The 23,729-nt window shown below is 63.0% G+C and overlaps 1 protein-coding gene across 2 annotated transcripts; it reads right to left on the bottom strand.

Annotated features, from left to right (window-relative positions):
* Positions 1-46: 46 nt before the first annotated feature.
* TMCC2 (transmembrane and coiled-coil domain family 2) lies at positions 47-23,193 on the bottom strand. 2 transcript variants are annotated; one of them, XM_032203405.1, is made up of 5 exons: positions 23,064-23,193; positions 17,315-17,821; positions 1,863-2,797; positions 1,557-1,692; positions 47-1,204 (listed from the first exon to the last, which is right to left on the bottom strand). In XM_032203405.1, exons 1-5 carry the CDS (start codon positions 23,145-23,147, stop codon positions 893-895), a joined length of 1,974 nt encoding a protein of 657 aa, XP_032059296.1. In that variant the 5' UTR covers positions 23,148-23,193; the 3' UTR covers positions 47-892. The 2 variants fall into 2 exon arrangements, with proteins under 2 accessions (XP_032059296.1, XP_032059297.1); XM_032203406.1 differs by lacking the exons at positions 17,315-17,821; positions 23,064-23,193 and adding an exon at positions 6,539-6,587.
* Between the last annotated feature and the right edge of the window lie 536 nt (positions 23,194-23,729).

Here is a 23,729-nt window from a genome sequence, read left to right as displayed (position 1 = left end):
TATATATGTAGGAAATAATTTAAGAAACATCCGAGACAGCATGCTGTGCTCTTGTGTAGGGCTGGGGAGGCAGCTGCCCGCCTCCCCTGGCACTACCAGCTTTGATTCACAAATGGAAACAGAGTCTTGAATTAAATTAAAAACTGCACGCGCACGCACACGCACACACACACGACACGTTGCAGAGGCTGGAGGACTCAGAGGCGTGATGCTGGCAAGTCCAGGTGTCCCTGAAGAGATCAGATCGACTAAAGGCAAAGGGTGGGTGTGGGGGGGAAATAAATAAATGAAACCAGCAGAGGGGGTCTCACTCGTGCCAGTGCTGGTGCTGTCTCTGGCGGGGTCGGCAGGAGCTGCTCAGCCGCGCACGTCCCGCTGCGAGCTCACCGGGCTCAGCGACACTTGCCTTGGACCCATTTTCTCCTTCACCACGTGCTTCGCTTCTGCTCCATCCCTGGACTTTTTACCACCTTGGTCTTTAAGGGCAAAAGGAAAAACCCAGCCCTGAGTAACCCCCCGGAGCCAGGTTTGGTCCAGCTCTCTCCTTCCCGACAGCCCCGAAGAGGGCTCTGCAGACCTTCCCATGGGCTTTCAGACCGGAGTGACCTCAAAAAACAGCCTAAAACCCCTAGAAAAACCCCATGTAAACGACCAATTTCTTCCCAAACTCCTCCTCGTTCCCCATCCTGCCCTCCCTGAGCATCCTGCGGGACCGACTCCGCCACGCTCTGAGCCACGGCAGCCAGGCGCAGCAGGGGCCGGGAAAGCGACCGAACCGCGTGCGAAGAAACGACCCCAAGGCTCCAGACTGCTGCCATCCCCCCTTCCCCTCCCGTCCCACTCCTCCACGGGATACGGAAAGCCCCCGGGGCTGCAGCAGTGGGGCCGCGGATCAGCTGGGGAGCAGGACGTGCTCCAGAAAGTAGGTGATGGAGTCCCAGTGCTTCCAGAGGAAGAAGAGGAAGAGGACGAGCAGGGCGGTGCTGAGGATGCGCATGCGGGTCTTCATGAGCGGGGTGATGAAGTTGGCGATGGTGGAGACGAAGACGAGCAGCACGGCCATCAGGGCCAGGATGACGTTGATGAATTTGCCCAGCAGCGCCCGGGCGTTGGCGTTCTCCACCCCTTCCAGCTGCACCACCTGCTGCTGCTGCTGCTGCAGCTCCAGCTTGGTCACCCGCGTCAGGCACGACTCCACCGCTTCCTGCAGGAGGCAGCCGCGTTAAGACCCGACTGGTGGCGGAGAGGGATTTGGGGATTTGAGGATTTGGGGATCTGGGGGTTTGTCCCCACGCTCTGAGACTGCGAAGTTTTGCTTGCGCAGCGCCGGTATGTGCCCGACCTCATGGCGATGTGCTGGGGCACAGACAGGTATTTTGGGGACATGGTTTAGGTACCAGCTTCTTGCTGTGATGCTGTCCCAGCAAGGACCTCACCTGGAAGGTGCTGACACAGAAAAAGGGCTGCCCCCTCCCCGTGCCCTGGTGCCCCCCTGTCCCCCCCTGGTGCCGCGGGTGGAGGGCACAGCGTGGTGCTGAGCCCTGGCGCTGCCCTACCTGGATGTCCCGCGCCCTCTCGTAGGACTGGTAGGCCACCTTCTCCTCCATGCTCGCCAGCTCCTGCTTCAGGTTGGTCATTTCGTTCTGGTGCAGCTCGGTGAGGTCGTTCAGCTGCTCCTCCAGGCGCTCATACCTGGGCGTGGGGACAGAGGAGCTCTGGAGCGGGCAGGACCCCAAAAAGCGCCCCCCCTCCTTCCCCCTAATGCTGGGAAAACCGTTCTGGTTTTCCAGGAAGGGGCCTCGTGGTCCCCAAAGAGCCACCCTGGGCGATGCATATTGCCACCCCAACCCCCCTGGTCCTACCTGTAGCGCTCCTCCTGCAAGCACTGCGTCATGTAGGTGTAATCCCGCTGCAGCTGCGCCTTGAGGTCCTCCATGGAGTCCTCCAGGTGCGACTGGCTGTCCTTGATCTCCCGGAGCTCCTCCAGGATGGTGTCGAAGTTGTTGTGGTGGCTGTCCAGAGTGTTGGATTTGGGGCTCCCCAAACCCCCGGGCCCTGCCCCGGAGTTGCTGCCGCCGGCAGAGCCCGAGGTGGCACTGGAGCACTCGTCGTCGCTGCCGTACTTGGGGCTGGACACCAGCGTGGCGCTGCCGCTCAGTGCCCGCGACGCCTCCTCGGGGTGCCCGTCGTCCAGCGTGTCCTTCAGGTGGGCGATGTTGTCAGCGCTGCCGAATTTGTTCCGGATCAGGCTCGCGAACTCCCGGGGCTTGGAGACCACGGCGGTGTGGGTGGCTTGGGACAGCCCCGAGAGGCCTCCCTTGACGCCCTCCACCACGCCGCCGCCGAAACCGCTGATGCTGGAGCGCACGTTGGCGCCCACGTCCTTGAGGCCTTGGTGCATGTCCCGGAAAACATCCTTGGGCTGCCGGGACGGGCCGTTCTGCTCGATCTCCTTCAGCTTCTTGTGGTAGTGCTCGAGCTTCTTGTGCAGCTGCGCGATCGTCTGCGCCGACTTCTGGTTCTTCTTCTCGAAGACCTGCTTGATGCGGGAGGCCTGCTGCTTGTCCGCGTTGTTGGCCAGCTTCAGGTACTCGGCCACGTTGTCGTCCCGCGCCTCCTGCTCGATCTTGATCTGCTCGGTGATCTTGAGGATCTTCTGGTGCAGGTGCTCGATGGCAGCTTTCGTCCGGTGGGGGTCGGGGGTGCCGTCGGGGACATCCAGGCAGATGGGGCCGTCGGCATCGCCGTGGCCGGCGGCGGCGGGCAGGCTGAGCGCGGTCACGTCCCCCTTGTCCAGCTGCGGGCAGAGACACGAGGGCAGGGCTCAGCGGGGGACAAACCCAAGCAGCCCCCGGGGATGGGGAGCCCCGAGCGCCACGGGGGTGCACGGGGGGAATGGGAGCGGTGGGGTGGGGAGGAAGGCGCAGGAGAATGGTTAAAAGGGAGGAGGTTTGGAGAAAGTGGGTTTATTTTGTGTTTTTATTTTTTTTTTCCTGGTTGCTCGAGCGTTTTCCAGCCGTGCCGCTACTGCGAGCATCCCAGGAATAAGCCAGCTGGAGGACGCAGCACCAAATTAATTATACTTAAGGGCTGGTTTGGGCTTTCAGCGAGGTAAATGCACCGCTGGGAGCTCAGCTCTGGCTTTCTGTCCTCGCTCGGAGCAGAGACACCCGCGGCTGCCTCTGGGCTGCCTGCAGCACCGGGCACCAGCACCGTGGGAGGCGCTGAAATGGAAACCCATCGCCCTGCCACCAGAATGGAGCTGAGCAGGGACCGAGCAACCTGCAGGTGATTCAGGCGTGCTCTCAGCCCTTGGCTCTTAGCCTAGACACGGAGCGGAGTCACCCAGGAAAGGAGAAGCTTTGCCCTAGCCCCTGACTCAGAAGCAGCTCCCAAAACCTCGGCAGCAGCAGGCGGGATGCTCGGAGCCACCCAGCTGCCTTCTTTCCCTGGGGTTTCTCCCCTGGCATCGCTACACCCCTCTGCAAACGCGTGCTGCCACCTACCAGCGCGTTTCGAGATGGACAATTTTCACTGGGAAAAAAATCCACCTGCCCGAGGCCGCTCTTCAAATCCCAAATCCTCCAAGCCAGCCTCCGGCCCCGCGCTCCCCAGCCCTCGCCGCCCGAAAATCCCAAATCTTCCCCTGGCTGGGTTTTACAGGCGGATTCCTATGCAAATCTCCACGGTTGTATAAATGGCTCCTGGCTTCTAATTAAGAGCTGCTTGAAAGTTAAATACTGTTGGCAGCCCTGAATAATTTCTCATTTCCATCACACTTTCCCCGAATGACCCTTTAATAGGGATAATGCTGCGAGATCGTCACGCAGGGGCGTGTTATCACCAGGAAATGCCTTGTGCAGGAGGGAGGGATGCTCTCCAGGCGCTGTGTCTCCACAATCCCATCTGTGGCGAGTCCCAGGCAGGGCTCGGAGAAGCACTGAAAATGTTTTTTCCCTCCCGTTGCTGCTGCATCTCCTCCTCCCTCGCTGCTCAGCGGGTCTGCGAGGCGGCTCTGCCTGCCTCCATGGCTCTGGGGTGTGTGTAGGGTGGAAATGAGGCAGGGCTTGCGCTCGCTGGGGACCACCGGGATGTTGGTGCTTCATGCAGGGGTCTTCTTGTGATGGTTTGAGCCTCGCAGCTGGGCAGGGAGGGAGCTCAGGCACCCCCCAGCCCCTCTGCTCCTCTCCTCTCTCTGTTACTGAACTACTGGGGCAGGGAGGATACGAGCAAAGGGGAAGGACAAGCAGCCCCCAGCCTGCGCAGAGCTCCGGGGACAGAGCTGCAAGTGGCTTCATCCCTGGTGGACCAGCATTTTCTCAAAAAAAAAAAAAACAAACCACCCACCCAGCAAAGCTGCAGGCTTTGCAGACTGCTCTGGGCTGTCCTCGGTCACCCCGCAGCCCACGGAAGGGTTTCGCTTTTGTTTCTTATCGAGGGGCAGAACTTGGAAGTGGCAGGAAATTGCTTCTTTTTTTTTTTTTTTTTTTTTCCCCAGATGCACAACGAACAAAACCACCCTTAGAAAAGGAAGGCGGCCCTGGAGAAGCCGAAACGGGAACCCCAAAGGGGGCCAACGAAGCCAGGAAGGCTTCGTCTCTACTAAGCGCGGGGTTAATGCGGCGGAGCCTCCTGTTCCGCTCATCCTGAAGCTGAATTTGTTATTTCCATGCGTTTATAAGGCACATCGGGTACAAGCCCACAGCACGAGCCGTGCCAGGGAGCTGGTGCTGGAAGGAGCCAGGCGAGCAGAGCTTTCGGGAGATACCTGCGGGGATCTGAGCTGTGCACCAAAGCAGCGGTGACGGCAGGGAGGTGAAGGGGCCCTCGTTCGTGGGGTGCTGCAGGGGGGTGCAAGGACCTCCAGAGCACTGCTGCCAAGCTCCCCGGGTTGCCTGCAATTTGCTTAATTAGGAAAACTGCTTAAAAGGCACGGCTGGAGAGAGGTGGGGAGACCCCAGACGTTTCCCAGGGGGTTCGGAGAAACAGGGGAAGGTTTGGGAAGCACCGAGCCCCCTCCTCACAACTGCCCCAGCTGGGCCTGACCTCGTGCGGCGCTGAGCTCCTGCAAATCCCCTCTTTGGGATTTATTTGTGGGAGTGTATTTGGGAGCACGGGGGGAAGGGAGGGCAGGGTGGCGGCGAGCAGCACGGCCCCGATGCTGCCCATCTGCGCTGATGTGGCCGGGGTGAAATCCCTTCCCCACGCACCACAGAAAGCTCTGCCCTGTGTGAGGGCAAATCCTCCGATAACCCCAGCAGGTTCTTGCTGTGAAAGCAACAAAAACAACCAAAAAAAAAAATAATAATAAAAAAAAAGCCAACACAGACCTCTGCAGCATTAACAGGCAGTGCCGGCTAAATCCCAGCAAGCCCAAATGACTGTGCAGCGGATTTACCGGGGGGATTAGCAAAAGCCACACTTTCCCTACGTGCAGAAAACATTCTGGTAGGCACGCTGAGATGGAAGCGTTCAGCTCCCCCCGCTCGGTCTCCGGCCACGCTCGGAGGGGAGAGCAGGGGCTGATGTGGGACGCAGGAGGAATGCAGGACGCGGGAAGAAAAATGCTTCTTATCACCAGAGTTCAGCCCAGGAGAGCTGAGATATGCAGAAAGGCTCAGGCTAATAAGCTGAGCAAACAGGACTCGGAGGGCTACAGGCGGGCACCGTTACGCAATGCCGCTTTATTTGCCGCTGCGGGTTTGGTGGAAGAGAGCCCAGGTGGCAGGTGAGGAGCTCGGGGCCAGGAGCTGCCCCGTGGGCTCTGGGGGCCGGGCTGCAGCCGTGTGCCCAGCGCGGGGCTCTGGGTCAGCCGGCACGCCCGTGGGCTGGAAGGGAGCGAAACCCGTGTTGAGAAATCGCAGAATTGGTCCAAAGTTGAGCACAGAACTCTCGAGAGGCTTCCTCGAGCTCCCGGCTATTCTGCTTTCCGTATGCTTACAGCCCCCCTTCTCCCTCGGGGGGCTCCAAGCACTTTACAAGCATAATTCGGGATCCTCCCCATGCGTTCAGCACCGTGCTCAGCCCAGCACGGCACGGGGACGCTTGGGATGTCCCCAGCCTGTGCCATCCCCGTGTGCACCCCCAGCCCTTTGCCTCCCGGAGCGGAGCTGCTATTCCCACCACGCTACCCAGCCCAGGAGCTGAAAATAGAAGCAGGAGCCCTGACTCACACTTCCCACTCTCAAGCCCACAGCACAGAGCAAAGCGGGCAGCCCTGTACCCCTTGCGCCCTGCCTGCTGGCCAGCACCAGCCCTGGCTGCACAAAGGGGAGGGCAGCAGCTGCCCCCGCACATTTCCCAGCCTGAAAATATTTTTTAATTACAAGGAAGCAGCACGGTAAGGATTTCAGCTGACAGCAGAGCTCCCCACCCTGCCCTTGCTGCTCCGGCACAGATCGCACCTTGGGCTCCGGTCACCCGGACACGTGTCCGGGTCCTGCGGGCAGCACCAGAAAAGAACCACCGAGAGAACCTGAATTTCTCTCTGCCCCCCTCCCTGCGATGCTATTCCAACCCAAAGGACCTCAGGACCTACCTCCATGGCGGGCAGGGTCAGGTCCCCCAGGACTACTCGGCGCGGGCTCTCCAGCCGCGTCCCCGCTGTGGCACAGCGCCCGGCCGCGATGCGCGGGCTGCCATGGCCGGGAGCAGCGGCAGCCACGGGGTTTAGGGGCAGCAGCGGGGAGGACGAGGGGGCTGCGGCCCCTGTCGGAGCCCCCAGCCCGATTTCAGGGCTGCAGCCCCCCCGGCAGAGCCGTCCCCGCGGCCCCACGAGCTTTGCAGGCGCGCGGGCAGCGAGCGCAGCATCGGGGCTGAGCTGTGTGCCGCGGGCTTGCCGACTCAGTAAATCCGCCCGAGCTGTTTACAGCTCTCACCGACTGTAGCTCTCAGGGCTGTAACGCAAGAAACACCCCTCATCCATCCTCCCCCCCCCTCCCCAGCGGGAGCTTCACACCGCCTCCAGCCCCGCCACGCTGCCTGTGCCCCGCCACGGGGTGCTGAGCCGCTCTGCCACCATCTGCGCCGTCACAGCCCGGGACGCGAGGGGCTGGGGAGAACCCAGCTGAGACGCACACAAAGCCAAATTCCGGGGGGGAAAAAATACAGCAGAGAAAGCAGGGAGCAGCCACCAGCTGCATCCTGCAGCCCAGCACCGGCTCCGATCGAGGCCAAGCTCGTTGGATCCTCACCTCTCCGGGGTGAGCCCCGCTGCGGGGGGGTCTCCAGGGGGAACGGGGGCAGCGCAAGCTCCGCGCTCTCTGCCTGCGTTGTTTTACGCCCACGGCTGCCTGCGAGCGCAGGGCTTGCTCTCCGCTCCCTCCCCGCTCTCCCTGGGGGCTCCGTCCCCAGCTGAGCGTGGGCACCCACCGCGCTCGGGGCTGGCTCTGCGTGGTAATGCAGGCTCGGGGCTGGGGGCTTACGCTGGGAAATGTTTTGGAACGAAACCCACCACGTTTTGGAATCGCTCTCAGCTTCCAGAGCCCCAATTTTAGCACGGCAGGAAAAAACACCAGGACCTCACCACCACCCCCCCCGGAGTCACTCCGGGGCTGTGGTGCTGGGGACCCTGGTGCTGGGCCCCCCCCATTTTGGAGGTTTTTGCAGGAGCAAAGCAATTTTTGCACAGTGCCTGCACCCCAGCACGTGCTGGGGGTGCAGTGAAACAGGCGCCGTGCAGACACGGCACAACCACAGCCCCCGGTGCAATGCCACCTCGCGCTGTGCCAAAAGCCATACAGCAGCCCGGGAGGGTTCCCGTAGCCCAAACCAAAAAAAAAAAACACGGCCACCAAATGGGTTTGGGAGACAGAAAGCCAGGAACCAGCCAGCTCGGCGTGATGGGGAAGCTCGCACCGACTGTGGGAGCCGCTGCCACGGGAGGAGGCAACGCCGAGCGCAGCCGTTCCACCCACTCGCCAGCTCCAGGTACTTGATCCTCGGCTTTCTCTCAGCCGTGATTCCCCCACGTGCAATTAAAGCAGTATTAAATGGCACAGCTGAGAGGTCGGCAGGGCTGTGGCAGGCTCGGGTACTGCAGCAGCTGCTGGCAGCCTGCAGTCCCCCCTCAGCCACCGCTTTATGCCGGGGCCGGCGGAGCTTGTGCTGGCCAAAGCCAAAGTCCTGGGCGAGGAAGGAGACCTGGAGCCTGTTCCCAGCTCCCAGGACCGAATACGAGCGGTTGAGGGAAGCAGAATTCGAGCCCGGAGCCTTATCCTGTGCCAGCCCAAAGCCCTGAGAGCACCGCGATGATGCTGGGCTTGTCTGCAACCTCCAACCACCTGCGGCCACAACCCGAGCACCTGCACGGCCGCAGCGCCAAGCACCAAGGATTCAGCTGCAGTTCTCCGGTCAGGCTCTTTTTCCAAAAAAAAAAAAAGGCATAAAGACAACAAGAGCTCGGGAAGGATTTCGAGCCACGCATTTAATTGTACGGGCCAGGGCGATGAGCTGATCATGACGCAGATCCATGTTTAATGGGGAAGGCCGTGCTGCTCCCGCAGCCGAGGCGAGCAGACAGCCCGCAGCACGGCTCAGCCTCGCCTCCCGTCATCTCTCGGGCTGTCCCTGCGTCTGTCCCTGCCCTGGAAGCTCACGCTGCCGCCTCCGAGGTGCTCTGGGTGCAGACGTGGGCTCTGGCAGGCCTGAGAGGAGGGTGGCTGTGTGCTGCTGGTGCTCCCGGGCTGCAGGACCGCGTGTGGCTGCAGATAAGGGAGCAGCACGACAGGAGGAAACGGGCACAGGGACAGGGACGCGTTTCCCGGAGCCACCCTCAGCACATCCTCCTGCACCAGCACCGTGCCCACAGCTCTCCGTGCTGTGAGGCTGCCAAAGCACAATTCAGCACCCCGCTAAACCCCTTGGTCCCTCCGAGGGACCCGCTGCGACACCGGCACGGTGCATGGCACCCTGGGGACAGCCCCAGCAGGGCTGGCAGGCATTTTGGGGAGCCGGTGCTCGAGGGCGAGGAACAGACGGGCTGAATCCAGCCCCCAGCAGCACGGCTCGCCCACTCTGCCTGCCTGAACAGGTCGGGGCTCCTGCCCCGAGGTTGGGAAGTGGCCCTGGAGGGGACCGCTCGGTCCCCACGCCCCAGCCCCAGGACACGCAGCCCCACGCCAGCCGAGTGCCTGGGGACACAAGGGGGGGACCCTGCAGGCCACAAAACCCCTATGGGTGCTTCCTACACCCTGCACCGTCAGCAGCCCCCGTATTTCTCAGGTCTGTCCCCACGGATTTTGTAGGAAAAACTTCCTCCCTGCATCTTGCTGAGTCGGCACGAGCAAGCTGCGTGTGTGCCAGCACCGTGCCCGAGGGGCAGCGGGTTCCACGGACCCCTGAGAAGCGCCGATTCCCCCCCTAAATTGAACCCCCCAGGAGCAGAAACCAGCCGTGCCTACCACAGGGGGCCGAGCCCTTCTTCTGAGGAAGAATCTGCCCTCCCCAGGGCAGGTCCTGCAGCCAGGCCGAGCCCCGGGCAGCGGATGCCTGGGGACGTGACACATCTCCTATTAGCGGGGCACGGTCATCTTCGGCTCCAACACCTCCTAACGCCGCTTCTCGTTTTAGCACAGCAGCCCGAGGTCACTTCCCATTGCTCTACCGTGGCCTCAGCAGGGCAGGAAAAATCCCCGGGTGCACGAGGAACTCTGGAAACCCCCTCGCTGCTCGGTGCCGGACTTTGCCTTTCCCTGGGTTAAAGCACTGCGGTCGGGGAGGAGGGGGCTCCTCGGGGCTGTGCCCCCCTGGTTCAGAGGAACCCACCTGCGTGCAGCTCCTCAGCGCACGGGGAAGGCCAGCAAATAATGGGAGCAGTGGGAACGCAGCCTATAAATGCCCCGCAAAGCTGGGTGAGGCAGGGCTGCAGCACCTCCATCCCCAAGGCACGGCTCCCTCCTGCACGGGTGAGAAGCCCACGGCACCCTCCAGCCCCGGGACAGCTCGGGCAGCCTGGCTGTGACCCCCAGGGGGCTCGGCACAGCCCCAGCTAGAAGGAAAAGGGGGGAGATGTGCAAGGAAATTATCCGAGACGCCGGCGGCGGCGGACTCCCCTTCATCCTTAGCACCGGTTCTGCTGAGGAGGGTTGAGTCGGCTGCTTAGAAAGTGGGAGCTAGGGATTTTCAGGCCTGCCTGCAAGCAGCAAATTCAGAAATAAATAAATCCCGGCTCCCGTGCGAAGGAAATCCCTGGATCGCCACAAAATCTCAGCGCGTTTGGTGCCTGCTGGGGCTGCGTGGTGCAGAACCCAGCCCCGACCGCCTACCGCAGCCCTGCCCGAGCACCTCGACCCACAGACGGGTCACCCAGCACCGACACACGGCGAATTTGGGGCTCGAGCTCTGCCTTTGCTGGCTGTGCCTGAGCTTAGCAGAGAAGCGAGGACAAAAGCAAAGGAGAAGCAGCAGCCGAGCTGTGCGGCGGGGTGGCCGCGACGGGGCTGGGAAAGCTGCAGGTGGATTCTCAGGAGCCGAACTCTTCCTCACCCTCGCTTCCCCCGATGTGTTTGGAGTCCAAAGCGGGGGACCTGCCCCAAAGGGGACCTGAAAGCTTGTGACAAGACCCTAGGAGCCAGCCAGCCCCGCACACATCCTGACCCAGCACCCAGCCCTGCTCCTCACCCCCTGCCCCTGCGCACCCCGAGGGCCTCGCCAGCACCCGGAGGCTGGAAGGAGAGCGGGGGGGGGGTTACTTACAAAGACACCCAGCAGGGAATTTAAGAGCAATATCCTCTTCCCAGGGCAGGAGTCGGGAGGATGAGGTGCGGGCATGAGGGTGCCCTGCTCGCTCCTGCAAAGGGCTCGCTCTCCCTCTGCCATGGCTGCGGTTAAGGAGCGGAAAGGGGCAGAGGAAGGCGCGCCGTGCGCTTGCAGAGGAGGCTCCACAAGGCTGAGAAGCAGCCAAGAACAGGCAGCAAGGGCTGGCGAGTGGGGAGGGAGCCCAAAGAGGGGAGAGGCAACAGGCTGGGAGCCGCAGGGGCCGGTCCCAGCGCCGAGCACAAGCGGCACCGCCGTGTGCTGCCTCGCCGCGCCGCCCTCGGCACCCAGGGGACACCAGCTGGGCACAGCGTGGTCACCACGAGGGGCTCCTCTGCTCGGATCACCCCTCACAACTAGGGTCCTGGCCGCGCCGGGAGAATTTTGGGGGAAAATTCTGGCTGTTTTACCGGAGGGAAGAATCCTGGGAGCTCTAGGGGTGGTGCTGCCACTTCTCCGGTTGGGTCCCGCGGTGTGAGAGGTGGCAGCAGCAGCCCCAGCCCGTGCTGCAGCTGGATGTTGGTGCTGCTGGTGGCTGAGCCGGTGCTCGTGCTGCTGTGGGGGATTTGCAGCAGCTTATATGGGCAGGGTTTGGGGGTGGAGGTAGGGAGAAGGGGACGCAGCAGGGCGAGGAGTCCAGAGGCAGGACCCTGCTCTGCTCATCCTGACTCAGCCTCCAGGAGCCCAGTTCTGCTCCCGGCCCCACCGCAGCCTCCAGCTGCTGCTTCTGAGAGGCCGTGGGATGGACACAAACCCTCGCCCACCCCATCCGCCCCATCAGGTCACCCCTCCCCACCCCAGCTGCCTCCCGGGGCAGGCGGCAGCGTGCGTTTGGCATCCCCTGCCTGTCGGCGAGCAGGAGCCGGGGGTGGGCTGGAAACAACAGCCATATGTCAGAGAAGGCTGAGGAACACGATGTCTTTTGCTAGGGGGTGAATCAGTACGAGAGCCTGATATTCTCCTTCTCCTGAATTAATTAAGCAGCAATCCCGGGTGTCTTTGTCTTCCCAGCTATTATCTGCTCTTCCCCAACCGCTCCGCAAAGCGCCAGCCCGATGGAGGGAGGCGACGAGCCCCCCCCCCACACTGCCACCACGCAGGGACTGTTGTTCCCCTGTGGCACGTGGGGACAGGGACATGGGGGCCAGCACTTGCCCACGTCCAGCTCCGGGGGCTTGGTTTGCCGAGGAGCTCAGCAGCTCCTCCCGAGAGCCACGGCACTCGTGGGGCCGCACGGAGGCGTCGCCGCTCCCCCTTCTCCTGCTGCAGTCACCGCTGGCCTCCTCCAGCTCCTTCCTTTGGGATTTTAGCACCACCAGAACCTGCCCGGGGTCTGTGTGGGAAGGGAGGACGTGCCTTGCCTTTGTCAGCAAACCCTCCTGAAGAGGCGCAAGGAACTTCACCGTGAGCACGGAAGCGTTGGCCCCGTTCCCAGCTGGGGAAACTGAGGCAGGGAACCAGGAGAAACCCTACCCTAAGCTCCCGGCAGCATCCCCCTGCCCGAGCCACACCACCCGTGCCATCCCCGTGCACAAAGGATACTCCAGAAGCGCCCTGGAACAAACTCAGCTTCCTAGCAGCAAGCTCCTGGCACCGCGGCATCTCCTGCTCAGCGCCCCCGAGGCTGGGCTGCGCGGGGTCCCCGCCGTCCCTCCGCCCGTCCCAGTTGTCCCAGTTGTCGACTGAGACAAGTTCTGGGTAACCGGAGCCGTGGGAGGCGAGCGAGCCGTCCGTCCCCTCCCCGCCCTGAAACCCAAGGCGCTGGGATGCCAGCAGAGCCCAGTCAGTGCCAAGCAAAGGGGAGCTGAACTTTGCCTGAGTGCCCCGAGCAGCGGGGCGAAAGCTGACAGCACCCGGCTGCTGTTCGCCTGCTGGGGCCACCCAGAGCCCCCCCAAAATCCCCTCCGTGTCCCCAAGCCAGTGGAACCCCCGGGGTGGGTGCTCAGGGGACACTGGGGTCTCCAACCGGCCTCACCCCGACACGGCCACGCACACACCGGGGTGAATCCTGTGCCTCTGAGGACACCGGGGATCGGGCTCCAAGGACCGACCCCCCCACCCCAAAGCAGCCACCCTATAGACACACGAGGCTCCAGCCACAAGCCTGAAGCCGGGACGCACACGAGGAGCCCCCCATTGCCCCCCACTGTGTCCCCGCTGTCCCACGGGGGAAGCATCAGCGCCGGGAGGGCTCGGGGGGGTCTGGCAGCGGTGGCAGCTGGTGCTGTCACTTCCCTGGGGACAGCGAGGACGGACAGACGGACGGATGGACGGACGGACACCCGCGTGCCACCCGTCACCACGCACACCGCTGCGGTAACGCTGCCCTCTAACGGCACCATACAGCCCCCAGATCCCCCCCTCGGCCCCCTCACAGCCCCACTGCCCCTGTGGTTTTTTTTGGGGGGCTCACCTGGCCGTGCCCCATCCCGCAGGCCCCGCAGGTTTCCACGCAGCTCCCCGGCAGCACCATGCCCCCGGCCCCTCCGTGGTTCCCCCCGGGGTGCTCTGACCCCGCCAGCTCTCGGCTGCTGACCCCACTGCCAGGGGGGGGCTCGGAGCCCAAGGGGGGGCCCCGCAGCTGCTGCTGCCGGCTCGGTGGCTGAACCCGGTGGTAATCACCTCCTGTCCGCCTGCCCGGTGCTGGCGGGTCACCAGGAGGAGATTAGTGAGATAAGGGGGCAGCTCTCCAGCACGCCCCCGTTGCCGCCCGCAGCCTCCCTTTGCCCCACTGCTGCTGCTGCCACCACCACGTGTGCCACCGCGGCCGCAAATTGTCACCTCCTTGCATGAAAAACCCAGCAGCACATCCCAGCTGAGGCACGAGGGTGAACCCCAAAAACGCCTGGGGGAGCTGAGGAGCTGGAAACCCTGCGGTGTGCCCCGCAGGGCTCCCCCAGGACACCCGAGGGGCTCCGTGGGGAGCAAAATCTGGTCCAGGGCAGGCTTTGGAGGTCAGGCAGATGGACTAGGTGACATCTGAAGGTCTCTTCTGAGTGAAATGTCCTGTCCTGTCCTGTCCCATCCTGTCCTCCTGTATCCTATTCCCAACCCCTGGGCACGCAGGGCGCAGCTGCAGTTCTCAAAGCAGCCCCAAGCCGCAGAGCCGCAGGTCCCAAGCCGTGTGCCACTGCCCGCAGGAGGCAGGGGACAGCTCTGCCACCTCCCTCTGATCCCACCCTCACCTCTGCTGCTTTTTGTGCCCGACGGGGACGGCTGGAGGCAGCCACAAGGATGTGCACTGCAGGTGGGGGCAGCCCTGCAAAGCAGAGCCTTGTCCCCAGCCGTGTCCCCTGCCTGTGGCGCACGGTGACGGTGCCAGCCCTTCTCTTGGGGGCCTGAGCACGGCCCCGTGTGGCTCCGGTTACCGCTCGGGCTGCTGTGCCAGGGCACGGGATGGCTCAGACAGCGTGGGGGCACACGGGACAGCTCTCCAGTTACACCGAGCCCCAGCCAGAACCAGCACCCGGTGCTGAGCACCCAGACGGTGCCACGGTCCTGTCCCCGTGCCCCCCCAGCCGCTCACCCCTCCGTGGGTCCCCCCCAGGCAAAGCCTTGTCCCTGGCAGCTGCCTCCGGTGGGGAGGACACGGGGGGGACCGGGAGCTGGTGGGGACCGTGGGGACTCAGCGAGGAACCAGCTCAAAAAGGTGGGGAGAGCAAAGCCGGCAGGAGCCGAATGGGAAAAACGAAATGAAAAGGCGAGAGCTGCTCAAAAACTGAGGCTGAGCAATTCCACGAGGGATTAATCCAGCGCGCTCGGGCGGTCGTGGAAAATTCAGCGTGAAGTTTCTGGGGGAAAATGGCTTTTCCGCAAGGGCCCTCGCTCCCCTGGGGCTCTGGCTTCCAGTCCAGAGGGTCAAACGGGGCCGTGGTGCCCCTGGTGCTGCCAGGTCCCCCCTGCAGGTGTCTGTGGGCACGCAGGGGCTGGTTTGGCCCTTGCAGAGCTGAGGGCTTCCTCCCAAGCCCCAGGAAGGTTTTCCTCCTGCCCGCAGGGATTGATTTTCAATAGCGTGCAAGTGCCAAACGCTTTAATCATCCTGCAAGGCTCCTGCGGGCCCCGGGACCTCGGTGGCTGCTGGATTTGTAGCTGAAGGAAGGGGAAGTATTTTGGCCAAGGCCAGGTGAGGCCGGTGGGCTCTGCACCCTCTCTGGCCACGGTACCCACGGAGGGATGGAGGAGGCAGATGGAGGGGGCAGCGGGCAGGAGGCCGGCCTTCCTTTGGGCCCTGGAAAAATAATATGGCACGAGAATATCACATAGCTCTTGTTTCTCTAAATAGCTCTTTTTCCACTGCTCCACAAAGGCGCCAGCATTGCCTCTCTCCTTACGACTCTTTGTGCCATATGCAGTTAATTATTCATCCCTTTATTGCGCGCTTTGTGCCGCTCCGTGAGCAGTCCCGGACCCGCTCTGCTCCCCCCCTCCCCAAGGTGTGGGTCCTGCTGCGAGCTGCTCCGGCTCCAAACTTCGTCTGCAACCACAGGGGGACCAGCAGGACTGGGCTCCTCGCAGGGCAGAAGCCAGGGGCCAGCTGGAAGAAATTTGGGTTTTCTGAACCTGGCCCTGCGCTGGCACAGCTTGGAGGAGAGGGAGCGGGGAGGAGTGGGGCTGCTGGGACACGGGCAGGCGGTCCCGGTCTGTAAATGAGGAGGAGGAGGACCTAAAGAGCTGGTTCCTGTGACGTGTCTCCCCTCTGGGGCCAGATTCCCACGTCCTGGAGGTGCCCCCGGCCCCACGCCGCTGTCACAGGGACCGGCGCTGGCACCAGCCGCCAGCGTCAGCTGCAGCCCGAGGCGGCGGAGCAGAAAAAGCCGAGCGAAAAGAGAAAGAAAAAGGATCTGGTTAGCCTCTTTCCATTACCTCACGGGGCAACGGGAGTCTCCGGGTCAGATTTCCCCCTCGGGCACTGAGCGCCAAGGGGAGAGGAGCAGCCTCGGGGGGCGCGGGGGAAGCATCGCCCCGAGCCCTGCTCCCCGGGACCTGACACCCCCTCCGCTAGCGCACCCCAAAGCTCTGCCCAGCCGCCTTCATCCTATTACAGAGCTATTCCTGGCCGTGCAAAGCATCTTAGCCGCGTGCTGCTGCCTCCCTCCTGCGACCTGCTACCGCTGCCCTCCCTCTTTTGGTGCTGCTGAGCCCCCCAAAACTCAGCAGCTCGCCCAACAACACAGGCAGGGGCTGCCCGAGCCCACCTGGCCACGTCCCTGCCCCGATCCACAGCTTTGCCAATCCGCTGCTGGGGCTTAAATCATAAAATGTGGATGTTGCCAGCTGCTGGGGCTGCAGACGGCTGACACCCGCCAGCTGCAGACACTAAGAAAAGAAGCGGAGAAGGAAAATCCTTACAATCCTTTATTTCTGAGTGCTGGGCTAAGGATTTTGTGGCACCGCCAAACCCAGCGCGTTTTGGCAGGGCTGAGCAGCAGCAGGGGACGTCACGGGGGCAGCCCAGCCCCTGGCAGCAGCCCCCTGCCCTCCCGGCACTGCTGCGGGTGCCGTTCGCCTCCCGCCACCCGTACCTTGTCCTCAGCGCGCCGTGTGGCTGTGCTAATCTCGGCTGTTTCATAATTAACAGGGCTAAACGAGAGATGGAAACACCAGCCTTGCCGTTAGCTATGCACAGCGTGGTTTAACAATCACAGCGGGGGGGGGGGGGGCACCCATTTGCAGCCTCAGCCCATCACACAGCAATCCTCTGCTGGGCACCAGCAGGCCCACTGGGCAATTTTGTCCCCAAAGGTCACTTTTCCTTTCATTCTGCCTGCGCCCATCCCTGCCCCTATCAAATAACCGGCTCTGAACGCAGCCTTGCTCATCCCCATCCCTTCTGAGCCAAGAACCCAGGCGGTGTCTTGGCTTTTCCTTGCTCATCTCCATCTCCTCTTGGCGAATAACCAAGCTGGTGGCCCTGCTGTCTCGTCTGTCCAAACTTGGGTTCGTTCTGGCTGTGGCCTGAGGCTCTCCAGGTGTCCCGCTGTCCTGGTTAACAGCAGGGGCTGGGTGCTGGGAGTGCTTCCCAGCACAAATTTCATTCTCAAAATCCATCCACGGGCTGGGCCACGGGGCTGAGCACCAGCACCCCGCAGCAGTTTCTGCGCACTGAGCCCTCTCTGGGTTAGCAGCAGATCCAACCCGTGTCTGCCAGGCATTAGGGCAGCAGTCACCTCAACCCATGCCTCAAAGCAACAGCTGAGCGGCTCAAATGGGAAATATTTGTCCACAGCACAGTGAAAAATCAGTGATATCCTGCCACAGCTCTTCCAGGAGACAACCTGAGCGCGTGGAGGAACGGGAGCAGCGCTGCACGTGGCTTCAGTCCCGTGCTAAAGACCTCAGGTGGGATTCATTAACAGGATCCCACTCTTACCCGGCCTCCTCCATCCCCCAAATCTCGCTCTGGGAGCGGGTATCAGCACGTCCCTGCTTTCCCCAGCCCTGGGAGAGGCACAGACCCCAGCAGCCTCCACCCCTGGCTCCTCCACAACCCCCCTGCGCCCCGAGGGACCGTTTCACCACCCCGTGCCCCCCTCCAGCCCCCCCCCTGGAGCAGCCCTACCTTATCGGCCAGGCTCTCGGTGTCCTCGGTGAGCAGGTAGACGGCCCCGCTCTCGGCCAGGAGGATGGCAGTGTCGGTGGTGGAGGAGGACCTGGGCCGGCCCTGGTGCTGATGCAGGATGGCGGTGAGGCTGCTGTCCTGGGGGGCTTTTCGGACGAGGTGGGGGCTGCCTTTTTGGGGCTCGAGCGAGCCGCTTTTGGCCCGCCGGCTGCCGCTGTGCAGGCTGGTGCCGCGCTTGATGGAGGGGCGCGAGCGGATCTGCTGCAGCACCCGGTTGAAGGCGGTGGGGCGAGCCGGGAGGTCGTGCAGGGAGACGGCGTAGGAGACGCGGTGCATCTCGGGGGAGCGCTCCTTCTCGTCGGGGGACTCGTGGTCCGACAGCCCGTAGTGCGGCGGCAGCGAGTCCTGCGAGCTCTGGTGCTCCCGCTCGCGCGAGCGCCGCCGGCTGTGGAAGAGGTGCTTCAAGCCGTGGCCGAACATGGAGCCCTCGGACAGCTGCTGGATTTTCTGTGAGGGGAAGAGAGGAAAATGATGCCCCCATACTGCCCGCGAAGGCTGGCATCGCCTCGCTCCCAGGGCTGGCAGTTTGATGGCACAGGTGCCCTGGCAAGTGGTAAATGGCCCCCCCAGGGATGTCCCCGGCACGGCTCTGATGGACGGTGCCGGTGCCAGCACCATGGGATGGGATGCTGAGGGGCTAAAATTGCTGCTGGAGGGTGCTGGGGACCCTCGAACCCAAAGGGAGCCACCAGGGTACCCGTGGCTGTCGGATATCAGCACCCAGCTGGTGGCACGGAGAGCTGAGGACGCACGAGGTGGCTCGGTGTGGCTCAGGGCTACGGCTCCAGCAGCATCACCCGCACCAGGGGAAGGTCTCTGACGGGTGCTGGCTGCCCCAAGAGCTGCAGGAAGCCCCGAGCAAAGCTGCACATCCCTCTGAGACTCCTCGTCCTCGAGCAAGGGCAGAGCAGCATTTCCTTCAGCAAGAAACCCACCGGTCAAGAAACCTCAGAGCCTCGGCCACCAACACGCTGCCAAGAGCCAGCTCCTCTCCAAAATGGGATTTTTCCACAGCCCCCCAGCCCAGCATAGACCCGTATAACAGTGACACCACAGCTCCCAGCCAGGGACCAGCAGACAACGTGGCATGAGGCTGCTCCGCTGCTCTCAGCCCCAAAACAGGGACGGTGCCAAGCGAAGTGCCCGAGCCTTGAGGCCGACAATCCTGACCCTGCTGCGGTCCGGGGACATTTCAGCCCTGATTCAGTGCGGCTGGGACCTGTCCCTGGGGATGCTGGTTCCTGGAATCGCGGTGCCGTCATTTACTCGTGCCTGAGAACCAGCTTGCAGCAGGCTCCGAGCTGGGAGCCAGGAACAGCCCCAGCAGATTTGGCAAAATCCTGCTTTCTCGAGAAGGGACAAGTCTGGGACAGGCTCCGGGAACTGCGGGTGCCCACGGGACTTCACGTCTGTACGGCAAGGACCCCACACCCTAACACCCCAGGCATGAAAACCCCGATGTCCCAGCCCATAAGGGCCTAACTGGCATCACAGCCACAAGGTTCCCAAGGAATTGGGGTCCATGGGCAGCACGGAGCCCCCGTGGTGCTAAAGGCTGCGGGGAAAACCCTTAATCCTGCCGTTCCCCGCCCGTAATGAAAACCCCGATCCTTGCGGCTGTCCCCCAGAAGTACAGGCGAAATCCACGGTGCTGGCTTGCTGCTACTCGGGGAAATTGTGATTTAAATTTTCTGCTATTTATAGGGTCTCTATGGAAACAGAGGCAGCGTTTAGGTAGGTAATAACGCCAAACCCCCAGATTCCCAGCACCGAAGCTACGGCGCGGCCCCGGGCGTGCGGTTAGCCCCTGGGGAGGTGCAGGGGGGAAGCAAGGACCCCTGCCCTGCCCTACATTAGGGAAAACGGGGAGGAAACCAAAAAGAATCCTACTACGAGGGCGCTTCTACAGCATCAGCACGGCAGGGGGAAGGCTCATCCCAGGATGCTGCTCCCCTGCACTGGGGGACCGCTGGGATTTGCCCTTGATGCTCCCCCCGTGCCGAAACCGCCCCGTTTCCTCCCTAAATGTTTTTTTCAGCTCTTGCTGGGTCCTGTCCCGATGCCCAGACTGTCTTTTTTGGGTTTCGGATGCGCAGGGAGGGGATGTTGTTGCCGTCACCTCCCGGCACAGCCCCACGCTGTGCCATCCCGCTCAACTCTTGGTGTTATTAACAATTATTTACAGCCCTGGCCCGCCCAGGGGCTCCAGCCAAGCCTTGGCAGCCCGCTGCAAGCACTGTGGAGGGGCTGGAAAACCACCCCGAACCACCCCAAACCATCCGACACCCAGCATTTTAGGGCACGGGGGGAGCCGTTCGAACCAGCACCCCGCAGCCAGGCTGGGGACCAGGGCAGGGTCCCCGCCGTGGGGCAGCACCCGGAGCTTTCCCTCCACCACCTCGCCTGGAACGAGCCCTGGGAAGGCGCTGGGGTCCCGGCCAAACATCTTCTGCCCAGGAGGATGCTCTCCTCGGGGGCTGGGGGCTCAACATGAAGCCCCCGGGTGGAAAAGGGGGACCCGGTGGGGTCCCTGCTTGCACCCCGAGAGTTTTGGGTGAGCTGGTGCTGGATGAAGCTGCTCCGGTGACCACGCTGCTGCTGCTGCTGCTGCTCAAGCTGCTTGACAGCAGCTCTGCTTCGCCAGCCACAGGGGACCCAGCTCACCTTGGCAGTGTCCTTTTCAGACCAAAATACGCTGGGAAAATTGTTCGGGCGAGGGATTAAATATAAATGTACCTCGGCGTTTGGAATAGGGACCGGCGACCTTTATGCAGAGGCGTCGTCCTCTGCATCCTGCCCCGGGAAGGGGCAAGAAAAATGAACCCAGCCCGTGGGATGGAGCTGCCACGAGGAAATGGGGGTTCAGGCTTCCCCCCGACCCTCCAGCCACCATCTCCCAGCCCCACTGCTCGGGGCAGGGCACCCTCTGCACCCACAGAAGGGGCTGCGTGTCCCAGGGTGGGACCTCCCTGTGTCCTTCATGTCCCCTGCTCCAGGAGAGGCTCCGGGAAGCCCCTGGGAAGTTGTTTTTCCATTTATATGGGCTTGGATCAGGCCTGGAAATGGGGAAGGGCTCAGGACGGCTCCCTGGGGTCGCTGCTGCTCTTTTGGGTTTGGGGTTTAAAGGAGGAAGAGGCCGGAGCCGTGAAGATGGAGAGGGTGAAACTAGCAAAAACGCTGTCAGGCTTCAACTTGCAGCCCCATCAGAGCAGCCCGTTTGGGAAAATAGGAGGAAACCCAGGGAGAGCGCTCAGCTCGGCCACGCTCGGGGAAAAGTGGGAGTGGGACCGAGCAGGGAACGGCTCCGGGGAGGCACCGCGGGGCCGGGCTGCTTCCCTCTGCAGTGTTTTGTATGGATCCAGTCACTCTGCTGCAGAGCACAGAAATCGCTGCCACCCAACATATTTTTAAGCAGAACTATGTGTCATGCATCTGCTTTTGCCAGAAGTTGTTTTTTTTTTTCGTTTTTTTTTTTTTTTTTTTTTTTTTTCCCCCCTAATGGAGCCTTCGCTCTCAGCGCGACGGAGCTGGATGTGGGGCTGGGGAAAGCGAAGCTGCCGCGGCTTTGCTGGGGTTTGGGGACGGAGACAACACAAAGCAGCCTTTTGTCCCCGGGTCACCAGATCAAAAAGGTTCTTAAATGTTAAAAAAAAGTTGACATCTGACGCTCGCCGGCTGCCCGCTGGGAGCTGAGCTCGCGGGGCTCGGTGCGGGGCACGAGGCCAGGCTGTGGCCAGGCACCCCCTGCCAAGGTGGATGCGGCACGGGAAGAGCAGCCCCAGCCGGGTTTGGGGCAGGAAATCCTTCTGATTATGGTTTCCTTCCTCAAGCTGCCACCGATTGCAGCGACGGGAGGGGATGTGGTGGTGGCAGGGTCGGGGACGAGCGCCCCGATCCCCCGCGGAGGCTGCGGGCGGCACCAGGCTGCGATTTGTCCCGCGCCGTGCCCGGCGAAACGACTTTAAGGGTTTGGGCAATTAATTGCCGAGCTGCCAACGCGTTAACGGCGAGCATCAAGAGGGCAAACCCGCACCAGGGCAGCGTCCCTGCATCGATAAAATCAATGGCACTTTGGCTGCCGCGAGCTGGAGCAGGATGAGCTCCGGCCAGGGCTGGACGCGCCACCCAAGGGACATGGGTGGCTTCCCGGTGACAGCCCCACTGCCACCTGCTCTTCACCCCAAAAAGCTCCAGGTGACACCAAACACCTCAGGATGTGTGGTCCCCTGGCACAGGGGACCCTAAGACCTCGCCGAAGCGGGGCTGCCCCACCACCAGGGTCCCTTTCCTGAGTGCCAGGCTCCCTCTGGGTGCCCAGAACCATTTTCCCACTTTTCTCCCAATTTTTTTGAACCCCCAGCCTGGAAGTGCCACCCCCCCGGGGTCCGAGCGGGGGAATTCACCTCTGCGGGCAAACCCATCCACCCCACAGGGACCTTTTTAAGGGCTGAGGATCTGAGCTGCTCCCGTCCCAAACCCCTGAGCAATTTCTGCCCAAACTTCAGCCGGGACCGGCTGCCCGGACCCCTTCCTCATTAACCAGACCCAGGGGTTATTTATTAGGGTCTGCTCAGCCCCCCCTGCACAGGGATGGTGCTGTGACCCTACCCAGGACCCCAGGAAAGCCCGCTGGGGTGATGCAGCCCCCCCAAACACCCCACAGCACCACCCCCTGCCCGCAGCCCCCTTGCCCAGGGCTGGTGGTGACAGCGGGGTCCCCCCCAGCTCTCCCACCCTGCCCTATTGTGATCGCTGCTCTTTGGGGTCGGGTGGCAGCGGGGTGATGGCCTCAGTGGTGCTGAGCCCCGTGTGTATCCTAACGGACCTTGAGGCATCCCCAACCTGGGGATGGATGCCCCGCACCCCGGGGCATGTCCATCCCCAGCGGCACCCTACAGAAGGAGCATCCCTGTCCTGGAAGCGTCCCAACTGGGACCTGCTGGGAGCGGGAGCATCCCAAAGCATCGTCGCTGTAGGGACATCTCCACCCTGTGATCGCTGTGGGACTGTCCTCATCCCAGGAGCATCCCCAAACCAAGAGCATCCCAAGAGCATCCCCATCCCAAAAGCATCCCGAAACCAAGAGCATCCTGAAACCATGAGCATCCCTAAACCATGAGCATCCCCAAAACATGAGCATCCCGAAACCAAGAGCATCCCCAAACCATGAAGATCTCCATCCCAAAATCATCCTTATCCCAGATGCATCCCCAAACCATGAGCATCCTCATCCCAAAAGCATCCTCATCCCAAAAGCGTCCCCAAACCAAGAGCATCCCCAAACCATGAGGGTCTCCATCCCAAAAGCATCCTTATCCCAGGTACATCCCCAAATCAAGAGCAACCCAAGAGCATCCCCATCCCAAAAGCATCCTCATCCCAAAAGCATCCCTAAACCAAGAGCATCCCCAAACCATGAGCATCCCCATCCCAAAAGCACCCTCATCCCAGGACCATCCCCATCCCGGGACCACCCTCACCCCAACCGCACCTTCACCCCAAACCCCCCCCCGGTGTGACCCCCCCCTCCCCCGGTGTGACCCCCACACCCCCAAGGTGACACCAGCAGCACCTCGGGGGTGCCGCCACCCCCACCCCACAACCGCTACCCCCAAAAGGACCCCGGGGCCCTCCCCCCCCGTTCCCCCCGGTGCCCCCCGTTCCCCCCCGGTGCCCCCCGCTCCCTCACCTTGAGGTCCGGGGGCTTGGCTCTGGCCACAGCCCCTCCGCCCCCCACCTCGGGGGCCGCCGCCTCCCCCGGTTTGGGCTCCATCCCGGCAGCGGGCGGCTCCCCGGTGCCTTCAGCCCCCTCCTCGGGCTGCCGCAGCTCGTCCGAGCGGCACCGCTTCATGCCGCCCCCCCCCACACACACCCCCCCACAGCCCCCTCAGCGACCGGCGGCGGCGGCGGCGGTGGCGGTGCCTACGGCCGCAGCAGCACCACCACCACCGGAGACGGTGGTGGAGGTGGTGGAGGAGGCGGCGGGGGGCGGCGGCAGCCGGGAGGCCGCTGCGGGGCCCGAGGGCTCAGCGCCGCCCCCCCCCCGCCCGCCGCTGCTGCCGCCCCGCCGGGCCCGGCCCGGCCGCCGGCCCCGCGCCGCGCCGGCCCCGCGCCCCCCGGCATCGCCGCCGCCGGTACCGGGCGCCGCCGCCGCCTTGAGCGGCACCCGCCGCAGCCAATGGGGAGGCGAGGAGGGCGGGGAGAAGGGCGGGGATTGGCTGAGGGGGAGCAGAGGGGTTGGGGAGGGGGGGGGGGGGACACGGTCCCGGGAGCGGGCAGCGGGGGGTGAATTGGGGGGCTGCGGGCGGGAGCCTTTGGGGAGGTCAGAGGTCTTGTAATTCAGTCATTCACATTT

The sequence above is a fragment of the Aythya fuligula genome, chromosome 25 (genome assembly GCF_009819795.1).
Source record: "Aythya fuligula isolate bAytFul2 chromosome 25, bAytFul2.pri, whole genome shotgun sequence".
In the NCBI taxonomy this organism is placed as follows: domain Eukaryota; kingdom Metazoa; phylum Chordata; class Aves; order Anseriformes; family Anatidae; genus Aythya; species Aythya fuligula.
This window is presented reverse-complemented; position numbering and strand designations above follow the sequence as displayed.

What these genes read in the sequence shown, in the direction of transcription:
- TMCC2 (XM_032203405.1), bottom strand. Translation starts at nt 23,147, where the DNA reads ATGGAGCCCAAACCGGGGGAGGCGGCGGCCCCCGAGGTGGGGGGCGGA. An exon ending in CCAAGCCCCCGGACCTCAAG is followed by an intron (nt 17,822 to 23,063) that starts GTGAGGGAGCGG and finishes TTCCCCTCACAG; the next exon opens with AAAATCCAGCAGCTGTCCGA. An exon ending in CCGAGAGCCTGGCCGATAAG is followed by an intron (nt 2,798 to 17,314) that starts GTAGGGCTGCTC and finishes CTCTGCCCGCAG; the next exon opens with CTGGACAAGGGGGACGTGAC.